At 34.2% G+C, this 21,296-nt stretch overlaps 8 protein-coding genes across 8 annotated transcripts; 6 read left to right on the forward strand and 2 right to left on the reverse strand.

The window, feature by feature from the left end:
- The first annotated feature begins 2,722 nt into the window (after nucleotides 1–2,722).
- On the forward strand, nucleotides 2,723–3,317 carry Tsp_11943 (hypothetical protein). The gene is made up of 2 exons (XM_003368660.1): nucleotides 2,723–2,810; nucleotides 3,079–3,317. The coding sequence occupies exons 1-2, from the start codon at nucleotides 2,723–2,725 to the stop codon at nucleotides 3,315–3,317; spliced, it is 327 nt and encodes a 108-aa protein (XP_003368708.1).
- Nucleotides 3,318–4,297: 980 nt separating this feature from the next.
- On the forward strand, nucleotides 4,298–5,491 carry Tsp_11944 (putative folate synthesis protein). Its single transcript, XM_003368661.1, has 2 exons — nucleotides 4,298–4,330; nucleotides 5,354–5,491. Exons 1-2 carry the CDS (start codon nucleotides 4,298–4,300, stop codon nucleotides 5,489–5,491), a joined length of 171 nt encoding a protein of 56 aa, XP_003368709.1.
- Nucleotides 5,492–8,329: 2,838 nt separating this feature from the next.
- Tsp_11945 (hypothetical protein) lies at nucleotides 8,330–10,530 on the forward strand. The gene is made up of 6 exons (XM_003368662.1): nucleotides 8,330–8,378; nucleotides 8,434–8,580; nucleotides 9,144–9,313; nucleotides 9,354–9,493; nucleotides 10,315–10,354; nucleotides 10,414–10,530. The coding sequence occupies exons 1-6, from the start codon at nucleotides 8,330–8,332 to the stop codon at nucleotides 10,528–10,530; spliced, it is 663 nt and encodes a 220-aa protein (XP_003368710.1).
- A 754-nt stretch (nucleotides 10,531–11,284) lies between these two features.
- On the reverse strand, nucleotides 11,285–11,734 carry Tsp_11946 (putative piggyBac transposable element-derived protein 3). Its single transcript, XM_003368663.1, has one exon. It carries the CDS (start codon nucleotides 11,732–11,734, stop codon nucleotides 11,285–11,287), a length of 450 nt encoding a protein of 149 aa, XP_003368711.1.
- Nucleotides 11,735–12,591: 857 nt separating this feature from the next.
- On the forward strand, nucleotides 12,592–12,894 carry Tsp_11947 (conserved hypothetical protein). Its single transcript, XM_003368664.1, has one exon. It carries the CDS (start codon nucleotides 12,592–12,594, stop codon nucleotides 12,892–12,894), a length of 303 nt encoding a protein of 100 aa, XP_003368712.1.
- Nucleotides 12,895–13,944: 1,050 nt separating this feature from the next.
- Nucleotides 13,945–14,335, forward strand: Tsp_11948 (conserved hypothetical protein). The gene is made up of 2 exons (XM_003368665.1): nucleotides 13,945–14,187; nucleotides 14,225–14,335. The coding sequence occupies exons 1-2, from the start codon at nucleotides 13,945–13,947 to the stop codon at nucleotides 14,333–14,335; spliced, it is 354 nt and encodes a 117-aa protein (XP_003368713.1).
- A 1,915-nt stretch (nucleotides 14,336–16,250) lies between these two features.
- On the reverse strand, nucleotides 16,251–16,745 carry Tsp_11949 (tigger transposable element-derived protein 2). Its single transcript, XM_003368666.1, has one exon. The coding sequence runs from the start codon at nucleotides 16,743–16,745 to the stop codon at nucleotides 16,251–16,253; it is 495 nt and encodes a 164-aa protein (XP_003368714.1).
- A 783-nt stretch (nucleotides 16,746–17,528) lies between these two features.
- On the forward strand, nucleotides 17,529–20,012 carry Tsp_11950 (Tas retrotransposon peptidase A16 superfamily). Its single transcript, XM_003368667.1, has 4 exons — nucleotides 17,529–17,764; nucleotides 17,851–18,389; nucleotides 18,459–18,990; nucleotides 19,157–20,012. The coding sequence occupies exons 1-4, from the start codon at nucleotides 17,529–17,531 to the stop codon at nucleotides 20,010–20,012; spliced, it is 2,163 nt and encodes a 720-aa protein (XP_003368715.1).
- Nucleotides 20,013–21,296: the final 1,284 nt, after the last annotated feature.

The raw sequence follows: 21,296 nt of genomic DNA on the forward strand, positions 1-21,296 counted from the left end.
CATCAGAGGAAAAATGTGTGCGGTTTTTCTCACATCAACACACATTTACGGTTGTTTGGCATGGAAATGACTGATACTGTTGACTTTGTAAATGACAATCAAAAAGTTACAGTCTCTCTTGCAGTTCTGCAACTCACCTGCATCACAATTACAGTTTCATTGACGACAATTTTGCATAGAGTCATTGTTTGGTAAATATCACATAAAGCTGGCTATCAGTGAAAATTTTCCGACATGTTTTTTTCATCATCATCAACTACAGCAATTCGACGTCGTCATCAAAGCTTGGCCAATTATTCAGCAGATTTTACTCGATGAACGCTATACTGTCGAATCTCGTCATGTTTCAATGCACTGACGAGATTTCAGGCACCCTAATTGCTTACATTTTTCACATCTATATACATATTTCTTTTCACATATTACACAATTTTTCTTGTCTATTTTGCTACATAGATTACAAAGACAGTTAGGAATCAATGGAAGAAGAAATTTTATGATAAATCACAGACGCGAAAGTAGCAACCTAAGTCACAAGCACATGACAACTTCCGCTTCACCATTTTGCGAATAGCATAGCGTAGGACAATAACAGTCTTTCAGCAGTTAATTACTGAATTCATTAAATATTAGAAGCACTTTTAGAAAAGATGTCAAAAAATTGAATTTTTTTTCAGACCAAAAATGGTCATTTTTAAGTAATCGTCTCAATTTTTCAATACGACAAGCAATTGCTTGTTCAATAGATTTTGAAGCTAATTGGATAAAGAATGTCTTATTCACGAAGAAATTATTGCAAAACGCTTTAATGAAAATTGTTGATTGTCAACGTGCGATCATAATAATAATGGTCTGCTTTAATAACCGAAGTATATCTTGTGGACACAGATGGTAGTCATTAATTAGTTGTTTGTGTTATTGCATAGCAAGTGTGCGTGTTTTGCTATTTCTTATCACTGAAGTAGCTATGTACTCAATTTGTTGTTATCGCTGTAATCTTACAGAATAAATATCATACGAGATTGATGCAACTTCCATATGCAAATTCATAAAATGTTTCTTCTTTGTTTTCGCAATTGCTGGTTTTATTGTTCAGATCATAATGATCATTTTCTTGAAATTAGATTGCATTTTAGAACAGATGGCAAATAAGCGATTCCTTTTTTCACCTGTGTAAAAATAGATGAAAATTCCGTCAAGAAATTTTAATAATAATACTAAAGAATATGACAAACAAGGAATGATGAGAAGAAATGAAGATTTTGCAATATAAGATGAATATCAATGTGCGCTTCATTTAATGTGCTTTTTTTACATTTCGAACTGAATATTTAAATCTGTAGCCTTCATTTGAATTTCATATATTTGATCAAACATCTCATTTTGACTAACAGTAAAATAGTTTTTCCAGTCACCAACTTGCCCTATTAAATAAATGAAATGATAAAGTTTTACACAATAATGGACTGTTTTAATGGAAAATTCAAACCTTTTCGAATAAATTCAGATATTTTTTGATTGAACAACCACACACCTTTCCTGTTGGAGCGATTGCTGGTTTTCATATTTTGAAAATGAACTTTGTCCATAGTTTTTTGCACAATTTCAGCACTAAGATTCAATTGCAGAAACTTGCAGATTCTCTGAATTTGAAAAGTCAAATTCTAAAAATTCTGTGGTAATGTTCAGAATATACATTCTTCGTGTTGTGACTATTCTTCAATTAAATAATTTTTTATAATCGAACATAATTAACAAATGAACAACGTTAAAAATAGTTGTTGTGCTGTGAAGTTAAATGATATAAATTTAATTTTTCGCTTTTTAATCAAAGTTAAGAAGGCTGAAAATATAAAAATTCAGCTGTGATAACCAGAAAAGTAATCAATTAGAATACAGAACTATCGTTAAGTAATGTGAGCGTTTCGATTTTGCTTGAACTGCTTTTGAGAAACTGGTGAACACCAAGTGCACCGCTTGTGAAATAATCAAAAGAGCGAGTAAACAACCGCAGCACAATCGACGTAACACAACTGAACAGCGTAAAAATCTCTATAGACTTGAATGCATTAAAGCTGTTACGGACAATAGTAGTACGAAAATTCAGGCTAATGGTTCAGCGGCTAATGGAAATCAATGTAATTTATTTTTAGTTTGCTGTCTAATTTGGAAACGGCGAATTTCTGACAAATCGTCAGTAATCCGAATTGATCTATCAGTTGAAGAATCAACCGTCAAAGTCGAACTCATACAAAAGCCTCTGGTAAGCCCAATTTATTCCAAACTATACACAGCATGAAATAATAAATTAGAACAATTTAAACTTGCACGTGCCAGACGCATGTCATGATTCACACACGATCACAATTACACAAAATTTGTCTATAACAAGAACTCTTTTGATGAAAATAAATTTTCCATGTAAGATATTATTCAACTAAACTTTAGTAAAATATCAGCATCTCTGCTTTTGCACTTTTGTAAATTAATTTTCGGAATTACGGCGAATAAATTTTTACTCACGGAATACTGTAATGCATAAAAATCAGGTATAATTTTTTGTCCAAAGGTGAGAATTAAATGTGATATGTAAATGAAATGTTTTTTTATAATTTTACTGAGAATTAGAATGCAAATTCGCATGTTTATATTTATTTTTTTCTTTTGTAAAAGCAAAATTGTTTAATAAATTTATTTGTACCTGCATTTCTAGAAGTTGACAATGTATTTAAGCAAACACGGAGGTTATAGCTATTTTATTGAAATGATTATTGATGTTCGATTATTGATCTGTAGCATCTCGTTGAAAGGTTAATTGTTTGAATTGTTTGATATTCAGACAAAAGAGTAACGCATTTATGATTCGTTGATCTGTCGAATGCAAAGAAATGAAAAAAACAATAAAAAATTTTATTCGGCACTTTGGGAATCCAGGAGTGTAACATTAGCTAAGTTGAATAGTAAATTAAAATAAGTGGATTAAAATGCCAATCTGCAGCATTGCATCAGCTGCTCAGTTTTATGTACGGTACGACTTATGTCAAATATAAAATGGTCATTGAGATTGCTAGTTGTCAGTAATGTTTGGTCATACGAATGAACGTGAAATGGAAAAATTGGAATATGATACTACTACTACTTTAGAAGATGCTGTGAACTGCGAAACCAGTAATGGGAGATGTGTTAAAATGAGCAATAAAAGGAACGTTGCCGATGGCATTTGTACGGAGATTGCGGTACTCGATGCAGCAACACATGGGAATGACATGAATATTGCTAAATTTGGTCCATTGTTTGAACGACGGAACTTTCACTGATTAGTAACTTTGACGGAAGTTTTCCATAATTATAATATTGTGATCATTTTATCATGGAATTGAACTGTGTATTTTAAAATTTTAATTATTTATTACTAGCAGTTGTATTTTTCTTAAATTTGTTAATATCATGTTTAGAATTGAAATATTTTTCTAATATATAATCATTTTGGAGAAATGTAATTTCAAGGCATATGAAAAGTGAAATTATTGTAAATCATTCAACGGGAGATGAATAGTAAAGAATTTGTTTGCAACTTTGCGAGTGATCAAATCAACGCAACCGGCATATATGTTGTTAAGTTGCAATAAAATTCCACCTTTTTTCAGCCCAGTGCAACCGTTGTAAATAATTCCGTAATGCAGGTTGGATCGAAGATGTGACAAAAAAGTGAATTTGCTACTAACTAACCAGCGTCAAACGCTCATAGCTTATCATTATAATGATGAGTTATGTTGAATGTGAACTTTGCATTCTTTAAAACTACTTTTCGGGTCTTATTAGCCGTTTAATTATAACAGTGGTTTTTGTTGTGCAGATTTATAGCAGCTGAAGAAATCATGATTGATTAATACAATACCGTGTTCACTTTATCGATTGGTTGTTTTTTGGCTTGTATCGGATTGGTTGGAAGAGTTTTCGTTTGTCCGCTTGCTCAGTCAGTTGTTTTACTGCTTTGAGATGCGCTCACTCGAGTCATAAGTTATTGCTATTTATACATTTCCATTTCCCGTAGCAAATTTTTCTGCTCAAATTCCATTCAACTTGTCATCTTTTTATTAGACTTACGTAATTAAATTTAACATTTGGGACAGTTCTCTGATCATGATCCGTGCATTTATTTTATTTCAAAACAGCTGCATTTGATGTGAGCTGCAGCGTGTTTTGATGCAAAATGATCAGCTTGCGATGGATGCAGAGTGATTTGTTCTGCATTAACTAATAAGTCGATTTATTATTACAGTATCGGATTATTAAAATGAAGAATGAAGGAAACCAAGTGGTCAGTTTGGTAAGTGAGATGCTTTTTACAATTTAGATTGCACACAGATAAAGCTAAATTGTTCCATTATTGTTTTTTTTTTACGGATACTTTTAATATAATATCAAAAAAATATCATATTGATAATGGAGGCGTGTTGATATGAATGATGGAAAGCAAGCAGAAAAAGAATTAAGTCGAGAAAAGTTGCACTGTTGATAAGTTTCTGAGGTTGGGTTTTTCGCATGACGCAAAGTTGAGCACAAGTGAAAACGCAGCACATAAAATGGCAAAAACAAACAATCAACTGGACAATTAAAATCAAGTGGAAATTTTTTTTTTTTTCAAACAAGATATGCAAATTCTTTCAACGAATTAGAACAGTGAATTAAAACGACTTTGTATTCATGCGTAATCATTTTTTTCAACTTAATTGTACACGTGCTCATTACGTGTACATGCATGGTGATAAAATGATTTAATAAGTTTTCTAACAGTTGGTATTGGAAAATTTTTATTTGAAAATGGTTTTCAAATGTACGAAATCAACGAGCAAATTTGTTGATGATTTTTTTAATATTTTAAATATAATTTTTTGTTGTTGTTTTTTTCTCTTTCGTGCATATGGAAATTGTGTAATGGATAAATTTTGTGGCAGAAGTGAGGTTGATTATTTGTTTGCGTGCACTTTATTGATAGGTAGATAGATGTTGGGGTTTGTCAAGTTGAAATGTCAATTTTGCACGTGAATTCGTTCAGTGTTGATGATCACAGAAGCTAATAATGGATGAAATGGATGGAATAATTGTTGCAAAAGTAATCGGTATAAAAATTGCAAAACGAACTTCTGGAAAATGGTATTTTAATTGAACGAATAAGAAGAGTTTAAAAGAATTTTTCTGGCAAAGAGTTGGAAACAGTGCAAAAGTTGATTTGTCAACAATTGGCGTAACGATTTGAACGAAAAACGAATCAGCACCTGCTTGGTGTTTGTTTTTGGTTATTTGTCGATCTGTATGATTAATCGATTGATTAATTTATGAATTATTACAGCGAAATAAAAAGTTCGTGTCGCATTATGATGCATCGGTTGTATTCGATTTGGGCGTACTGTGGTGGAATAATTGCAATAAGAATTTTACCAACGGACCTTCGAACAACAACTACAACAAACAATATTATTCAATTTGAATTGATTTCAACTGGGAGATGTCAAAATTGGACTAGTAAAAAGTTGGTTGTAGTGGTTCAACTATTGGCAAGTAACTGTTGATTTTTGTTTTTTAATTGAATATTGATAATTTGTGAAACGATATTTGAAGATGATGCTATTTCTTCTTACTTTTATAAAACATTAAACGCAGCAGCATTGTGGGGGAGTTTTTGCAAATTTTGTATGGAACAAAAGAAAAAGTACAATGTGAAATTTTCCAGCATAATCAAAAATTCAACCGTGAAATGAATTGATTGTACATTTTGTATAAATAAGAAAAAAAACAATTTGTATAAAATTTAATAGTCACGTTGAAAAATAAAACCGAATTAAAGAAGAAGAAGAAGAAGAGAAAACGAACATTTCAAGTGATCAAGTGTAATTCTATATAGCGTGTTTGTTTTTCTTTTTTCTATCGTCGTTGAAACGCTTAAAAATGGTACTTTTTCCCCATTTGACTTTTCATCTTCATTTGCATATATATATATATATATATTTTTTCACAATAAAAAAAAGAAATCCAATACGATTTGCATATTCTGCCAGAAATACTGTATTGAACGTGAACTGTGAGGTCGAAAGGTCATCGCACAGATTTGTTATTATTAGGTTAACATCAGATTATTCTGGGGCATTCGTTTGTGTTGATCGGATTTTGCATTTCGTGTTCATGCAATTAAATAAATTGTTTCAATTGAAACTTCTTTACACATAAATGAAGAAAAAAAATAATGCAATGTAAAATATTTGATATTATTTTTTGAAAAAAAAATAAATTAGTAAAAGAAATAAAATTTCATTTGCCGAATTTTGACACATTTTTGTAAATTTATCTATAAGATGGCACATGGCAGTTGATCACAAATGATACAGAAAGCAGAATGGAATGTCAAAAAGCAAAGGGAAAATATTTTATTCAAATGCGACACAACTGGTTTTTGACCTTTTTGAAAATGTTCACGTGTTCCTATAGTTCAGCAATTTTTACTTGTTGAAAAAAGAACCATGCGCGCATAACTTCAACAAACTGAAATTTGCTTGTTTTTCATGCTAATTTATGCCTTTACTTATTGAAATTTTTTGCAAAATTAATTGCTTTTCATTTTCATTTCAGATATTCTGCTTTTTCAATAATATCCTACAGTCTGAACTTGAAAATATGTATAAAAAAACTAATTTTACAACATGAGCATGTTTGTATGTACATTTTAAAAGGGTATATTCGAATTTTCGATTTGGAAAGACATAATTAAAATGAAGCTACTACTACTACTACTACTACTACTAATAATAATAATAATAATAAAAATAATAATAATAATAATAATAACAGTAACAAAAACAATAATCGTAAAATGCATAATGTTGATGGTCAATATTAATCAATAAATAATAGTTTTGTTGTTTTTTAGCATAAGTATACTGTTGTTCGATGTGTACTGTGTTTACAATTTTGCACAGTTCCAAAGTTAATAATATTGTTCACTTTTTAACATTTGCTTATTATTCACTGCTTGGAAGGTACATTTTTTGTAACGAACATCCAGTAAGCATTTCAATTATAACTGATAAATTGATATTCGAGTTATAGTTAGGGATGTTTCATTGTTCACTTTCCATTATTCAATTCAACACTGGTAACCTTCATTATCAGTTCAGATCAGTCCACCAATTTTGCCATTTACAATTTGTGTTATTCATTTTGTAATCAGTAATGAAAAAAAATCTCCCACAGTTATGACAATTAACCATAAAATATCCGTTATTATTGTATTCATGATTTTCAGTGATATGATCAATGATTTGCTTGAAAAATAAACGAACCTGCACAACGCCGGTATCCACTTTGATCTCTTTTACGCAAAAGCTTTATAATTAAACACAAACATGAATATCCTTATTATCATTTACTGTAGAACAATCTGCAAATTAAAATTAGTTTCTCACAGTAGTATGTAATGATTGTTCAAATGAATTGACTTTCTGTTTGAATAAATCTTTATTTTAATCTGTCAAATATGTTTACTATGAGAAATTGTTAATTTTCTTCTCATATTTTCTATTACATAATGCCTATGCATTAGCGTGGCAGAAAGCGTACATTTTGTTCAGATACAATGCGATCATCAATTATAAATTGTAACGTTTGATAAAATGAATTACCATACGGAAGCTACATGTATGCACTAAAATGTATGGATTTCCAACCAAGTAAGCAAATAAATTGTTCACAAAATCTGTTCATTCTGGTTCGGCTGTTTCAAATGGTTCATCAAAAAATTTTTATTGTGACTAACATTTAATGCTTTTATTTAAAATGTTTCTCACAAGAAATGCACAATTAACAGATAATTATCTACAGTATTCACCTGGAAATTCTTTACAGTTGCACAGTGTTTTGTAAATATTCAGTGGCTTGTCCTTCTCTTATACTTTATTCTTGATTACTGTCATTTCTTTTTGTTGAATTGTATGATCTAATTTTAAATAGAAATTCCCATTGTTTTTCAACTCCTCACAAAGTTTTCAGTTGTAAAATGTATGATTTTTTATGAATTTATAACTTTTTACTAATATATATATATATATATATATATATATATATATATATAATTCTACAACTGTATTTGGATAGATTTTTCCATACTGTTTTTAATGAAAGCTTTTGTAACACATTTTGTTATTATTCACAAGTGATTCATAATTTGGCATTCTTTGTTTCAGGGTTTTCTTGACTGATAAATTCAACAAGTGCATTAGTGTTTTGTATTTTTTGCATCAGTTTTGTTTCTGTGAACAGAACCCTAATGAAATACATGACGGCTTCTGAAAATGGGATATTGCAAGAGATCAAGAAAGAACACAGTGAAATAAAAATGTTAATTGTAAATTTAAAAATTACTATTCATTTTTCATTTAGTTGATGATGTTTTTGAAGAATTGAGTGATGATATTATTACCGCGTGGGAGCCCATACGTGTCAAACTTTCGTTAACATTGGTGAAGCAGAGAAGTCCAACAGCGACCAAAGAATTTGTTAACAAATTGCACAGATTTTTTACCTCTCGTAAGTATGCTATTTGCACAGCCTGGTATTATGGTGTTCATTTGCTTATACAATTTAGGCACAAATGAGGATGTGATTATTACAGAAAGTTTGCTTCATCTTATGTCAACATATTCTATTCAAGAAACAGGTATACAGTGTAAATATTTTTGAACTTAAAGTAACAAAATTTGAATAAAAATTTTACTAGTAATTAACATAATCGTAAATGGGAAAATTGCATTCATTTAATTTCTGTTCTGATATTAGACTATTCTGTGCAGGTTACAAAAGTTTACACCTTTTTTACTGGAATCATTAGAAATTTTAATATGTAAATTTTGGAAAAAAGTTCAGATTCACTATAGTTAATAATTGAATTTTCACTGTGCAAAAGTTCACGTAAATATGAATATTATTGTAGTGTTGTAATAAATGCATATTGTTGTAGTGTTATTTTACAATCAAAAATTTAATAAGTGAAAATTAAAAAATTTTTTAATGAATTTAATATTAAAAGAGAGAACACAATTATATATATATATATACATGTGGGTGTGTTTGTTTTGATTAATTGATTTTAGAAAAAATCTCACAGTGCAATAGACTTTTGCAGCATCTTGACGCTACAGGAGCAAATTGTGCATTGAAAAAGTTTGACTGTTTTTTTTGTGGTGAAAAAAGTTATTCAAATTTTCGAATGATTGTTCACAAATGTGAACAACATGAGATGAACATTGATGAGCCAAAAATGGTTTGTCCCGAGTGTAAAAGAGAATTTCACATGGTTGAAGAATACCAGAGACACATCAAAATACACGGGCTGTACTATTTACTGCTTACAAAAGAGAAGCAAAGCGAAATGCAAGCAAGAGCTGCTTCTTGCTGTTGACGTGATCATTTACCAAAGTGTAAAATCATCGCACAGTTCAAGGTATGCTAATTTTCAAGCCAAATTTTTCATTTATGAACATTGTTTTGTTGCTTTGTTTGTTAACTTGTTGATTAGCTTGTATTATTTGTTTATTTGTTTTATTTTGTTTTCAAACACCTTAACTGTAGCATAACTTTTCTCTGCGCTTTTTAATTTTTCCTTTTTCCTGTTTTTGATCAATAACGTTTGCATTGAACATTTTCAAAACATGACATATCAAAAAAATATAATCCAAATGTCTGATTTTCGAGACAAATTTGGCACATTTGCTATTTTTTGCACAAACTGATTAATTGAAATTGTTCAATGATTAGAAACAAATCATCCAATTTTGAACATTATTTTAAGATGATGCAATACAATACAATTCAATTCAATATTCATATTACGTTATAGAATATAATAGAATAATATGAAACTGGTTATAGCATTGGAATTTGTGCTTTTCTCATTTTCAACGTATAGAGACTACTGTTTAAATCTAAATCTACTTGAATAAAACAAGTACAAATTAAAAAATAGAGCATAATAATTAAAAATTAGCCAACTATTAATAATCAGTAATTTTTATTTTTTAAATATTTTCTAAAAATTCATATCATTACCTCGTAATGCAACGTTCTTGAACACTACACGAATATTATTTTCACTATTACGTTTTATAAAAAAATAATAATGGAAAAATTTATGTATCATTGTACAAATCAAACTTCTTTTTTCTTTTTAAATTATTTGTTAATTTGCTCGTCATACTTTTCATATTTTTTGTGTTCATGTTTTCTTATTCTTACTTTAAAATCATAAATGTTAAAAAAATACAGTGCAATATTAAATTACCGGTTTGTTGTTGTTGATGCGCATGTTTTATTTCACATTCAAAACAAGCTTTGAAAAATTTTAATTATCATTTTGTTGTACAGCACTTGCACGCTTCTGTAGCATTTCGTTCGGGTCCGTTTGATTTCCGGCGGAACAATGAGCAGATGATGACTTTTATTGACATATTATTTATTAAATTATTATTCGTGATTTGTTAGGTGTGTTAAAATTTTGCGGATAGTCGTTAATCGATTATCAGTTTGTTTGAGTTGAAATTGTGTACGCATTATTTGTCGAACGTTGAAATGAAAATCTTCCTTCATCTGTTTTATTCTCGATCATGTTAACGGTGGTTTTTCGTTGATATTTTCTTTGTAATATATACAGAATAAACTATGAAAAGATGATATCATCGCATGTTAGTGGATATAAGTGAAGCACGCAAAAATGATGAGTAGTTACACGAATTGGGATGGAATTTGAATGCTGTCGACGATGGAAAATGTATATCTGCGGTTTGGACTAAATTTATAGTAGTTTCAATTAAGATAATTAGTGTGGCAAATGAAATGTGAAGATAATAGAGTGGGTTTTGGGTTTAATACAATTGTTGAACAATTTGTGGAACCCAGGAGAAAACTGTTAAGAAGCTAGTTGACTGAATTAGGTTCCTTTTGCGTGAGGGTTTCAATATTTTAAAATTGGCTTAATAAGAAGGATCTAAGGTACATATATTAATTCCACTTCATTCTGATTGAAATAATGTACTTTTTTGGCATGTTCCCACATGGGAACATTGGCAATTGGACATAACAATTTTCCCAATAATCCAATATTAAAAGTTTCATACTTCACGTCACATTGTGGATAATATAAATTTATTTCTACCGTAGAAATATAAAAATAAAATTATGTTCAACCGTGGTAAAACGGAAAACAATTTCACTGTAGCCTTTTTTGCATTGAACACATTCATTTCTGCAGTTTTTTTGGCAAACTGTACATCGTCCTTGGGTACATGATTGGAGGTAGTGTCCGTGAGATGTCCGGAGGCTTATTGGTAAGTGTGACCGTGGCCCCGGGTGGCTTCTTACGTAACTCTAAATGTGGCAGCTGGTTACTGGGTGCTGTATGTAGCTCTATGTGCAATTTCCAAGCTGCCACTACGGCCATATTCAACGCATGTGAAAATAAATTCCACCACCATTTTTTGATTTTCGGCCCGTAACTAGGTAACATTTTATCCATCACATGCACACCACCCATAAATTGGTTGTACTGCCGTATGATGTTTGGCTCTGCTACATCGACATGCTTCTTTACAGTTCTTGAAAATCTTTTTATAGTTCCAACCGGAAAATGCGTATAATAATTGGATGAAATGGTTACTGCAGTGTTGTCATTCCATCGACGCACATACATTTTCCATCAGATGCATGTTAGAAATATCCTCGGCATTTTTTCATTATTATTTCAGGTTTCATAAGGGGGCAGTCGCGTATTCTGGCATTTCGAACTGTACCCGTAGCCTTTATTCCTTTTTGCGTCAGTTCTTTAATATAGTGGTGCAAAGTAAAAGTAATTATCAAAATAAATTAAAATGATACTTATTGGGTTCATTTAATTGAAATTGCTAGAACAGAGGTGTAGATCTCATCATTAATGTCCGCTGTGACCTGAAAAACTATCTTGAGCTGTACTTATACTCAGAGACTATTTGGTGTGGAATACGTGATTTTTATTAACGCCAAATGCCAATGTTCCAAACTTTGCAACCATCCCATTAGCTGTCACATTGCCATAAAATAATGAAATAATATTTATTTGATAGAAAATTTCTTCTTCTACATTCTATGTTAATTACATGCAGTTGACACCAATTTTTTTAAATAAAAATCTAAAAGAGAGTGAGACAGGTTAGAAAAGTCCTATTTTTTAGCTTCTGATATTTGTTTATTTCCGATATAGCATATTTTTTCCTTACAGAGATATTGGACATCAAATATCATGTTCCCAAAAAGGAACATTGACATTTGAACATTTAAGAAGGCGCGACAATGGTAGAAACTTTCCAATCCAAAAAACGCTTCAAAGAACGGAAAAACTTAGTAATACAAATTATTTGCGTGAAACACTTTACAATATTTTAAAATTGGACGTTAACATCAACCGAAGAATGAATGACATAATGTATAAAGAAAATGAATGATTTTTATAATGGTTGTTTGTTGATGCATATGCTTTTTTTGCTGTTTTTGATAGAATGTGGCAGAAATTTAATGGATATCGTTCTTCAGAAACGTGATGCCATTCCCCTGCAATCGCTTCTTTACACTGTAAGGAAATCAATGACTGAATCAATAGAGACAGCGACGTCAGCCCAGCGGTTATACGCGTACAAGGATGTACCCCAACAATCCAACAAAGGGTTAACAGTAGGAACGAAAGTTACAGCGGCAAATGAAAGATTAATATGTGCATCATGTCTGCCAATGAAGATTAGCAATGACCATATTTTGGGAGAACATGCAGTGCTAGATGAAAATAACGGACGCACTCATCATGGAGTGAACTTGAGATGAAAAATAATTTTTGTTGCTTTCAATGTTGTTCAGTAGAAAGATTTCGAAATGCAGACCATTTTTGATTTTGATCTTGAATAATGAACCATCATCATGTAAGAATTGCTACTTTAATGTTTTGCCAACTGAGTAGTCAGTTTATTTTAGATATTAAAACCAAATCCCTTTAGGAACTCATCAGAAGAGTTTCTCACAAACGGAAAAACATCTTATACAAAAATCTCATATAATTGCTACTTAAGTCATCATTTATCTGATGAACGGAATAGTTAGTTCTCCTTTATCCAACATCCTTTATGCTTTAGTTAGCAAATGCTTTACTTTTATCCATCTGCGTTCAAAAATACTGTTTCAAAGAATGTCAACCATTTCAAAAGCAGAAACAAAGCGATGGACATTTCAGGGGGCTGAAATCTGAGATGCTACTTCATGCAATGAACATTCTCAGGTCTGCTTTCAGTACCTCGTAGAGTTTCACATTGTCTTCCAAACTGGCAGTAAATTTTTCCTGAATGGCGGAATCCATGTGGGTAAGCGAAGCAACTGCCCACTGGCAGCGTAGTAAAGCACTTACCCTGAAAAATATATCCAAGGGTGCTATCCATCGGTTAGGTTCTGTACCAGATGAAAACAACACTGGCGGGCGCCAATATGTTGGTTGAACGGCTGCAGGATGTGTGGAATTGCCGTCTCCCTAGCAGGCGCCCATTTGTAACGAGTCAGACTTTGCCTTCAGCGGTTTTTTATTACCTTCAGGGCACTATGAGGGCGTGTTTGGCATTACATGTCAACAACAAGACGTTATATGTAAGATAACGGTTTATAAAAGAGTAAATACAGCAAAGAAAACTACAAAAAAATAAAAACAAGCGATTAAACAACAGTGACAACCAAGTCACTGAGAAAGAAGATTAGCAAAGCTTCTTTAAAGAAGTCCAAAACCAAAAGTACATACGGCACCACTGGTTACTACTAATCTTCAGGTATTAGCCACAGTAGTTCTTATCTGAGGTTCTCGTCGTCTGAATTTACAAATATACAATAGAATAAATGGAACGTTTGTCACAAATGGAACACGCCTGTAACCATAAGGATCTAGAGATGTCTAGTTCTAATACTTTCTGCATTAGACCCAAGTTTTACAGCTTACGCTGGAAGTTAGGTAGAAAATCATACGAGGAAAGTCTCCCAGAGTATAAAAGGCATAGTCACACTGTGTCACATAAAAATATTAGGGGCAGCTACTGCAAAAGCTTATCCAGGGAATATGGGAAATATCCTGATAAATTTAATGTAGACAAGATGGTGGTCTTTGGCACGTTTTTGGGAGCGTCCCGGTTTAAAATCTCTCTACGATAATGCATATGATCACACCAAGTCACAAAAAAATTGCTGCAGTGGTTACTCAAAATTTAAATCATGTGCTGATGAATTGTATTAAGATATCTTTGTTGTATGTTTTTCCTACACCGTTAAATTAAGCCAAGTTTGGTAAGAACATTGACGTGGAAAGCATCCCAGAGTACAGAAAGTATAATCTCACGATATCACAAAATGGTAAAGGGAGCCAATGCTTCAAGTGCTACATGGCGACTATATATGCAGACATCATAGCACTACGTTTTTTCTTGGCCATTTGCATTACGCCAAGTTTGGTGGGAATTCTTAAGCGGAAAGTATCGCAGAGTAGCAACAGCATAATCGCATTACATCACAAAAAATATTAAAGGTAGCTACAGCTGCAGCTTATCCATAGAATATGAATATTTACCTGATTTGGGAGCTTCCACAATTTAAATCTCCAGAAAAATAATAGGTATAATTGTTAGCATGTCACACAAAGATTTATAAAGTAGCCAATGCATTCGAACTTGGTTAAGTGCACATTAGAAAACTGCATAAGATTTTGGCTGAAAAAAATCCCTGTAGTTAATTAAACCATAAAATAATGGATAAGTGCATGAAAATTCTAGCCAAATTCCATGCTCACTTATAACCAAGTTCAAATGTAATTTGAAATGCAACATCAAACAGATCAGCTACATCATAGGCTCTGCTTTTGATGCGGAATATTTAAATATTTTGTTACCATTGAAATAAACGTTGAAAGGTTGCAAATGCAAATGAAAACAGATGGCAATTTAAGTGTTCATCAACGCACTAGTCGGTTTTGTTCAGATGTTGAAATAGAAAGTTTACAATTTACACCAAATATATAAGTAAATTTTTTTGATTTGTAAATAATATTGCAGATTTTTAACTTTTTATTTAAATAAAATATACGAAGGAAAACAATAATACTGATGAAAGAGGTCAAAATTTTCTGAAGTTGAAAGTAAAATTCTTTGATTGCTAGCAGGAAAATTTTGAGAGAAGAGTCAGACGGAAATTAAAAATGTAATTTGATGCTAACAAAAATTAGCAATTGCCAGTCCTAATTTTAACTCAGAACTGCAGCGGTGGGTAATTTGTCACTTGTTGACTTTCCCTTTGTATTAAAATCACCTCTAGCTACTCTTCAGAACATTTTTTGACAATTGGAAAAGCATCTTATACATAAATTTCATTTAATTGCTAGCTAAAACGAAATTTATCTGATGAACTCGGATAAATAAAAGTAAAACACTTTGAAAGCAGAAAGGAAGCGATTGACTGCATCAAGCGGAAAAGCTGTTAAAGCTGCTTCAAATTCACTCTGCAGTGGTCATCACGTTCATTGATGTTAGCATTCGTGCGCCATTTGTGTGTGATTAATTTTATTCTGCCAGTATCAACAAAATGCATTAGTGCCACAAGAAATATCAGAAGTTGATCTTCGACTGAAGATAAAATGAGAAATGAAAATTAAATGTTGCAAAATGATTATTTAAAATGAAATTCAAAACCATCTAATTTATTTTTATTTTTGGCCTTGCATTTGAGTTCAGTGCTTTGCGTTCAAGAATTATTAGATGATGGGCGAAATAAACCTTGGTGCACATTCTATTGAACAGTATTTGCTTGCCTGTTGTAATGATTCATCACAAGAAACTGATGAATGAAATATCAGATATGGTCGTGAATCTGAAATTTTTTGCTTGCTGAAATTCTGAACTGTAAACGGGCCGTATTTTTCATAGATGTCAATACCAGTATTACTAATACAAGAAGAAACGAGATATACATCAGAATCAGGAAGCAAAGTCCTATTGGGCATAAAGCCAAACATAACTGACTGAGCTAGACAAATAAACCGGAATAGTGGAAAAGCTAAGAAAATTCAAGACTGCTAATTCTAATCTCCCTTACTGCTGCGTTCAGCGTTAAATTCCTTTTGCAAATTCTAAATTACTACCATAAGCTGAGTAGCGCTGAATTCATTCTGCTGGTCCATCCACTGCAAGCTGAATTTCAAGCATGAAGCATTTCAGCAGCAACTTTTCACCGTGACTTTTAAGCTCGCGTAAGCAATGCTGTCTTTGAAAGTTTCTTGGCCATCCTGAACTGGCTACAAAATTATCAATACTAAGCTTAGTACTGAAATCTAGTGCTTTTTCTTGTAAAATCAGACCACTTATTGGTTGGTCAAGTGCGCGTTTCTGGAGGAACCACATGTATACCGCTGCCGCTGAATCAAGTGCGTTATTTGCCGCTTTTTTCATCGATTTTCGTGAAGAACAGCTACTCGAAGCATCCATGAGCGACACAAAGTCATGTAGCTGACGTCGACTGCGATAGATGTCTGAAACTGTGGACAGACCCACACCAAAACTCTCAGCAATTTTCCTGAACGACTCGCCATTCTCCACAAGTCTACACACTTCTAGCTTTTGCTCTGAGCTCAAAACCTTTCTTTTTCTAGTAGTGGACATACTGGATATAAAAATTAGCCAACAACAGAATGTTACAGTATTAGTAAAATGCAGGTTGAATTTAATATCCAAAACAAAGCATTTTATCTAGCCGGCCAAAAAGCGTTCGGATAATCGGGTGGTCGGATAATCGATTATAGGATAATCGGAGTTTCACTGTATAAACGAGTGAGGAGGGAGGAAGGAACAACACCATTTCCAACGTATACGAAGAAAACGGAACCGTCTGAACTACTTTCTCTCACTACATCATTGTTGTTACTCACTATTTATTCTGAATAAATAAAATCTCAGTCACACTTGCGTTGTTGATTTTCCATAATTAACCTATACAGTCCACTACAGGAAAGATCTTCAAGTTTAAACGAAAGATTTCTTAACATTTTGGTCCTCCAAGCCGGATTCTCGACTGCCCAGCGACCTATTGATCAAGTTCATGATTCATCGCCAACGTTCTAACATGAGGCATCCCGGGAAGAAGAAGATCATCCCCTTTGACACGGAAAGAAACTCATTGGAACAACAATCCTTCGATGGCAGCGTCTGTGTGACAACGAATCAGACTTGGTTGCCATCCGCGATGCAATAAACGCAGTCGATGAAGAGAAAGAAGCCTTCATCAACTTCCGCTGAGCGAGACAAGAAGAACTACCTGACAGCGAAAAGGCTAAGGCACTTGCCGACTACGATCAGCTGCTGGACCTAGTTACGCAGCTTCAAAGCAAAGCGAACGATCTGCTAAAAAACTCCAGCCAGCAGCCGGACTTGTCACACAACACCGCAATGCAACATCAAAGTGAATGCGTGCCGCTGAACGCCATTGTCCAGATCCCGAAGCTACCAACCTACAGCGGGGACATTCTCGAATTCAAGGCATTCTGGGACCAATTCGATGGTGCCGTGCACCGTATAAAGGACTTCGACAATGTCACCAAATTTGTCCATCTGAAATCATGCCTATCTGGCGAAGCTCTCCAACTCGCTAACGGCCTGACCGTCACGGCAGAGAATTACGAAGAGTTAGTGAAACTACTTCATGATCTTTTTCACAGAACAACCGACATCTTGGACGCCCACATCAACCGTCTTCATGAATTGCAGCCAGCATCCAGCCACAGTCGAAAGAGCTGCTACCGTTACACGACGAAACCAACAGCCAACTGTTGGAGATACGCGCACTTGGAAGAGACATTGACACACGTGACACCAAGCTCATATCTGGTTTTCGGATGCTGTTGCCCAGGCTAACCAACTTGCTGCCGATACTGACTCGAACGAAGTGGAAGGAGCACCGCACCAAACTTGCTGATGAAGGGTTGACATCGAAGGCGTTTCTATACATCCTCAGTCAGCGAGCTGTCTGTATGGATCACACGGACAACTTGGCCAACAGGAAAACACGGTCCCCACCGGCACGACAGAACATTCGAAGACAAATACAAAAACACACCACGATCGATCCGCTCCACTCTTCAATCACTCCTAAATGTTCAGTGTGCCGAGGTAATCACCGTCTACCAAACTGCAAGCAATTTCTAAGCCAGGGGCTGGAAGAACGCAAGAAAACTGCCAGGACCCTGCATCTGTGCTTCAAAAGCTTGCAACATGGACATCGAGCGACAGACTGCAAACTGAAAGGATGGGGTTGGATCCTGCACTGTTTACTAACATCAATGAGCCCAATTCAACAAACTCGAAGATAATCAGATCCAGACAACGAGAAACAACCAACCCAAAAGAAGTCGCTTCTCGAAGAGAAAACAGATGCAAATGCTAACGTTCTACTCACCAGCACTCATGGTCTCACCAGAATACGCTTCCAAACAAAACGCGGAATAGCACATGGCGCCGAAGGAAAACAAATGACAGTGAACTGTCTTTTCGACAGCGCCGCAGAAAGGACTCTGGTGAGAGAAGACGTAGCACAAACCCTGAGAATTGCAGGACCAATCGAAACAATCACAGTGAAGGAAGTACATGGCATCCACTGCCACTCAGCAGCCTCCAGAAAAATTCAGCTACGACTAAGTCCTTTGAAGAGCCATCCTCACGAAGGAGTCAACCAACCCATTGAAGTCCTGACGCTCACTAAGATATGTAATGACATTTCATCGGTGACCTTCCTGAGCAAGGACTGGAAACACCTAGAACAGCTACACCTACCAGAAGAACGGGATATGAATCTCCCAATCCATATTCTGATCGATCTTGATTTCTACGGTCGATTTTTCAGCGAGAAGATCCTGTGAGGTGGCCATGACGATCTGGTAGCAATCGAAACGACGCTGGGATGGGTCGTGTTTGGCCCGGTGAATGCCTCGCCAAATACAATATCCCAAGTCAATTGTGGAAGGAGCTAAAGCCGTGGAAAGGAGCATCATGAAAGATCCAACCAAACAATTAGCGTACAGCACGGTGATCGAAGAATACATCCGAAATGGATGGGTAGAAGAAGTGACAAGCCAGCACGAGCAGAATGGCAAAACTTGGTACTTGCCACATCATGCGGTGTACAAGACAGTTGACGGTGAGTTAAAATGTCGAGTAGTGTTTTACGGGTCGGCAAAATATGGTAGTGTCTCGCTCAATCAATGCCTTGAAACGGGTCCTAATCTGCAATCCGATTTGGTGGGTGTTGATCGCTCCGCTTCAGACAGTACCAAATCGCAGTGCAGGCTGACATTGAGAGAATGTACCTGCAGGTTGCACTCTGGGTGGAAGACCGCGATTCTTGTCGTTTCCTGTGGCGCAACTGCGTACAGGACTCTCCGGTGCGAGTGTATCGCCTTACCCGTGTGTTTCGGGTTAGCGTGTTATCCTTACCTCGCAATGAATGTGATTAAAGCACATGCGGAACGAAACCCAGAGGAATGCGATGATATAATCAAGCGAGCCCTGTCCAACATGAATGTTGATGATTTGGTGATGAGTTGGGACGAGGAGTCAGAGGTAGCTGCGTTGATTCGAAGAGTACCGGTGTTCCTACGAAAAGGTAGATTCCACCTTAGGAAGTGGGCCAGTAACCGTGTAGATCTTTTGGCCACTCTTCCAAGACCAGAAGTGTGTGAAACCGGTGAAAGGGAAATCAGCAAGGCTCTCGGTGTATACTGGTTGAAGGATGAGGACGTCATCACCTTCAGGCCACCAGCGAACTCAACCACTCAGTCCAGAACCACAAATAAACAGCTTCTAAGCTTGGCGGCCAAGGTGTATGACCCACTGGGCTTTCTTGCACCATTCACAGTCCAAGTCAAGATGATGTGTTAGTCGCTGTGGACGCTGGAATTGAGTTGGGACTCGCCTCTCCCACTTAAAATCTCAAAACAATGGCGAAGTTGGCAGGAAGAGCTGAAAAAACTATCCCAAATCAAGCTTAGCAGGCTTTGGCATTCGCACAGTGTGAGACAGGTGGGAAAAGTGGAGCTCCACACCTTCGGTGATGCGTCTCAGGCTGCATACGCCGCCTGCGCCTACCTGAGAGTGGAGTCCTAAGATGAGGAAATACCATTTGAAATACCTTTTGAATACCATTTCTACGCTATCATTTTTTTGCGCTCGTTCATAAAATTTTGGGCTGATCGGCATTTCAATTCGTGTACTACGACATGTTCTGACAATTTGCAGACAAAATTCCCTAAAAATCAAACAAAAAATCAACAAAACTGATTTTATTTATTAATGAAATTTTGCAATACTCACTGTAACATTGATGCTTTACGTGGTGGTAGAAACGATACAAATCCTAATGATTCACAAGAAGCAGATTTAAAAAATTTAAATTCATTCGAATTTCATGCTCCATCTTTTGGTGTAAGAATTATTTGCTAAAAATATGAGACAAATTATGAAACAAATATTTTTCAAAATGAATGATATGAATAATCATTATTTACACGTCCTCCATTTCCGTTAAAATATTCCAACCTAGGCGGAGGCAAGAATTTAATTTTAATAAATTTATGACGCAAAAGTACTTGTTCATACATAAATAATTGAAGAAAATCAATGAATGAAATGAGCGTGTGCTTGCATATGAACAGTACTGTTTTCAGAAGGCTTCGTCTAATGCTAATTGCAGATATTTTTTCTCATATTATTGATTGTTGATTTTTGATGATCATTAACGGGCAAATTGATAATCATTTTTTAAAGAAAAAATGAAATTAAAGTTTGATTTTACTTTGTCATGAGAAACCAATTTGTTTTGTTTGTTTTATTCTTTCATGGAAATATCTCAAATCAAAATTGCCATCTCCATTATTTTTATGATTAAAATTTGTAGATGTTAGAAAGATGATATTTCTTACTGTAGAGTTTTCTTTCAAGTTTGTAATGGATTTTACATACTTTTAAATATAATTAGCTTCATTTTTTATAATAGAATCAGAAACAGCAATTTGTATAATAAAATGTGTATAGTAGAAAATGAAATTAGTTGTCATTAAATGAAAAGAATTTTAAACAGTGGCGTATTAAATTTATGAAAATAATCATAAAGAGAAAGAATATTTGCGTTAGGGCATTTGACAAAAGTATTTATTTCTAGTGATG

This window comes from Trichinella spiralis (genome assembly GCF_000181795.1).
Source record: "Trichinella spiralis strain ISS 195 chromosome Unknown Scfld2159, whole genome shotgun sequence".
Lineage (NCBI taxonomy): Eukaryota > Metazoa > Nematoda > Enoplea > Trichinellida > Trichinellidae > Trichinella > Trichinella spiralis.

Bases quoted from the DNA above. Each gene is read 5' to 3' on its own strand.
- Tsp_11945 (XM_003368662.1), top strand. From the start codon at position 8,330: ATGACGGCTTCTGAAAATGGGATATTGCAAGAGATCAAGAAAGAACAC. The intron at 8,379-8,433 runs GTGAAATAAAAA...TTTTTCATTTAG, and splicing joins AGAGATCAAGAAAGAACACA to TTGATGATGTTTTTGAAGAA. The intron at 9,314-9,353 runs GTTTGTCCCGAG...ACATGGTTGAAG, and splicing joins ACATTGATGAGCCAAAAATG to AATACCAGAGACACATCAAA.
- Tsp_11944 (XM_003368661.1), top strand. From the start codon at position 4,298: ATGAAGAATGAAGGAAACCAAGTGGTCAGTTTG. The intron at 4,331-5,353 runs GTAAGTGAGATG...GAATTATTACAG, and splicing joins GAAACCAAGTGGTCAGTTTG to CGAAATAAAAAGTTCGTGTC.
- Tsp_11946 (XM_003368663.1), bottom strand. From the start codon at position 11,734: ATGTATGTGCGTCGATGGAATGACAACACTGCAGTAACCATTTCATCC.
- Tsp_11948 (XM_003368665.1), top strand. From the start codon at position 13,945: ATGGAACGTTTGTCACAAATGGAACACGCCTGTAACCATAAGGATCTA. The intron at 14,188-14,224 runs GTAGACAAGATG...CGTTTTTGGGAG, and splicing joins AATATCCTGATAAATTTAAT to CGTCCCGGTTTAAAATCTCT.
- Tsp_11943 (XM_003368660.1), top strand. From the start codon at position 2,723: ATGTATTTAAGCAAACACGGAGGTTATAGCTATTTTATTGAAATGATT. The intron at 2,811-3,078 runs GTTAATTGTTTG...GCTAGTTGTCAG, and splicing joins CTGTAGCATCTCGTTGAAAG to TAATGTTTGGTCATACGAAT.
- Tsp_11949 (XM_003368666.1), bottom strand. From the start codon at position 16,745: ATGTCCACTACTAGAAAAAGAAAGGTTTTGAGCTCAGAGCAAAAGCTA.
- Tsp_11950 (XM_003368667.1), top strand. From the start codon at position 17,529: ATGCAACATCAAAGTGAATGCGTGCCGCTGAACGCCATTGTCCAGATC. The intron at 17,765-17,850 runs GTTAGTGAAACT...AATTGCAGCCAG, and splicing joins ACGGCAGAGAATTACGAAGA to CATCCAGCCACAGTCGAAAG. The intron at 18,390-18,458 runs GTTGGATCCTGC...AATCAGATCCAG, and splicing joins CTGCAAACTGAAAGGATGGG to ACAACGAGAAACAACCAACC.
- Tsp_11947 (XM_003368664.1), top strand. From the start codon at position 12,592: ATGGATATCGTTCTTCAGAAACGTGATGCCATTCCCCTGCAATCGCTT.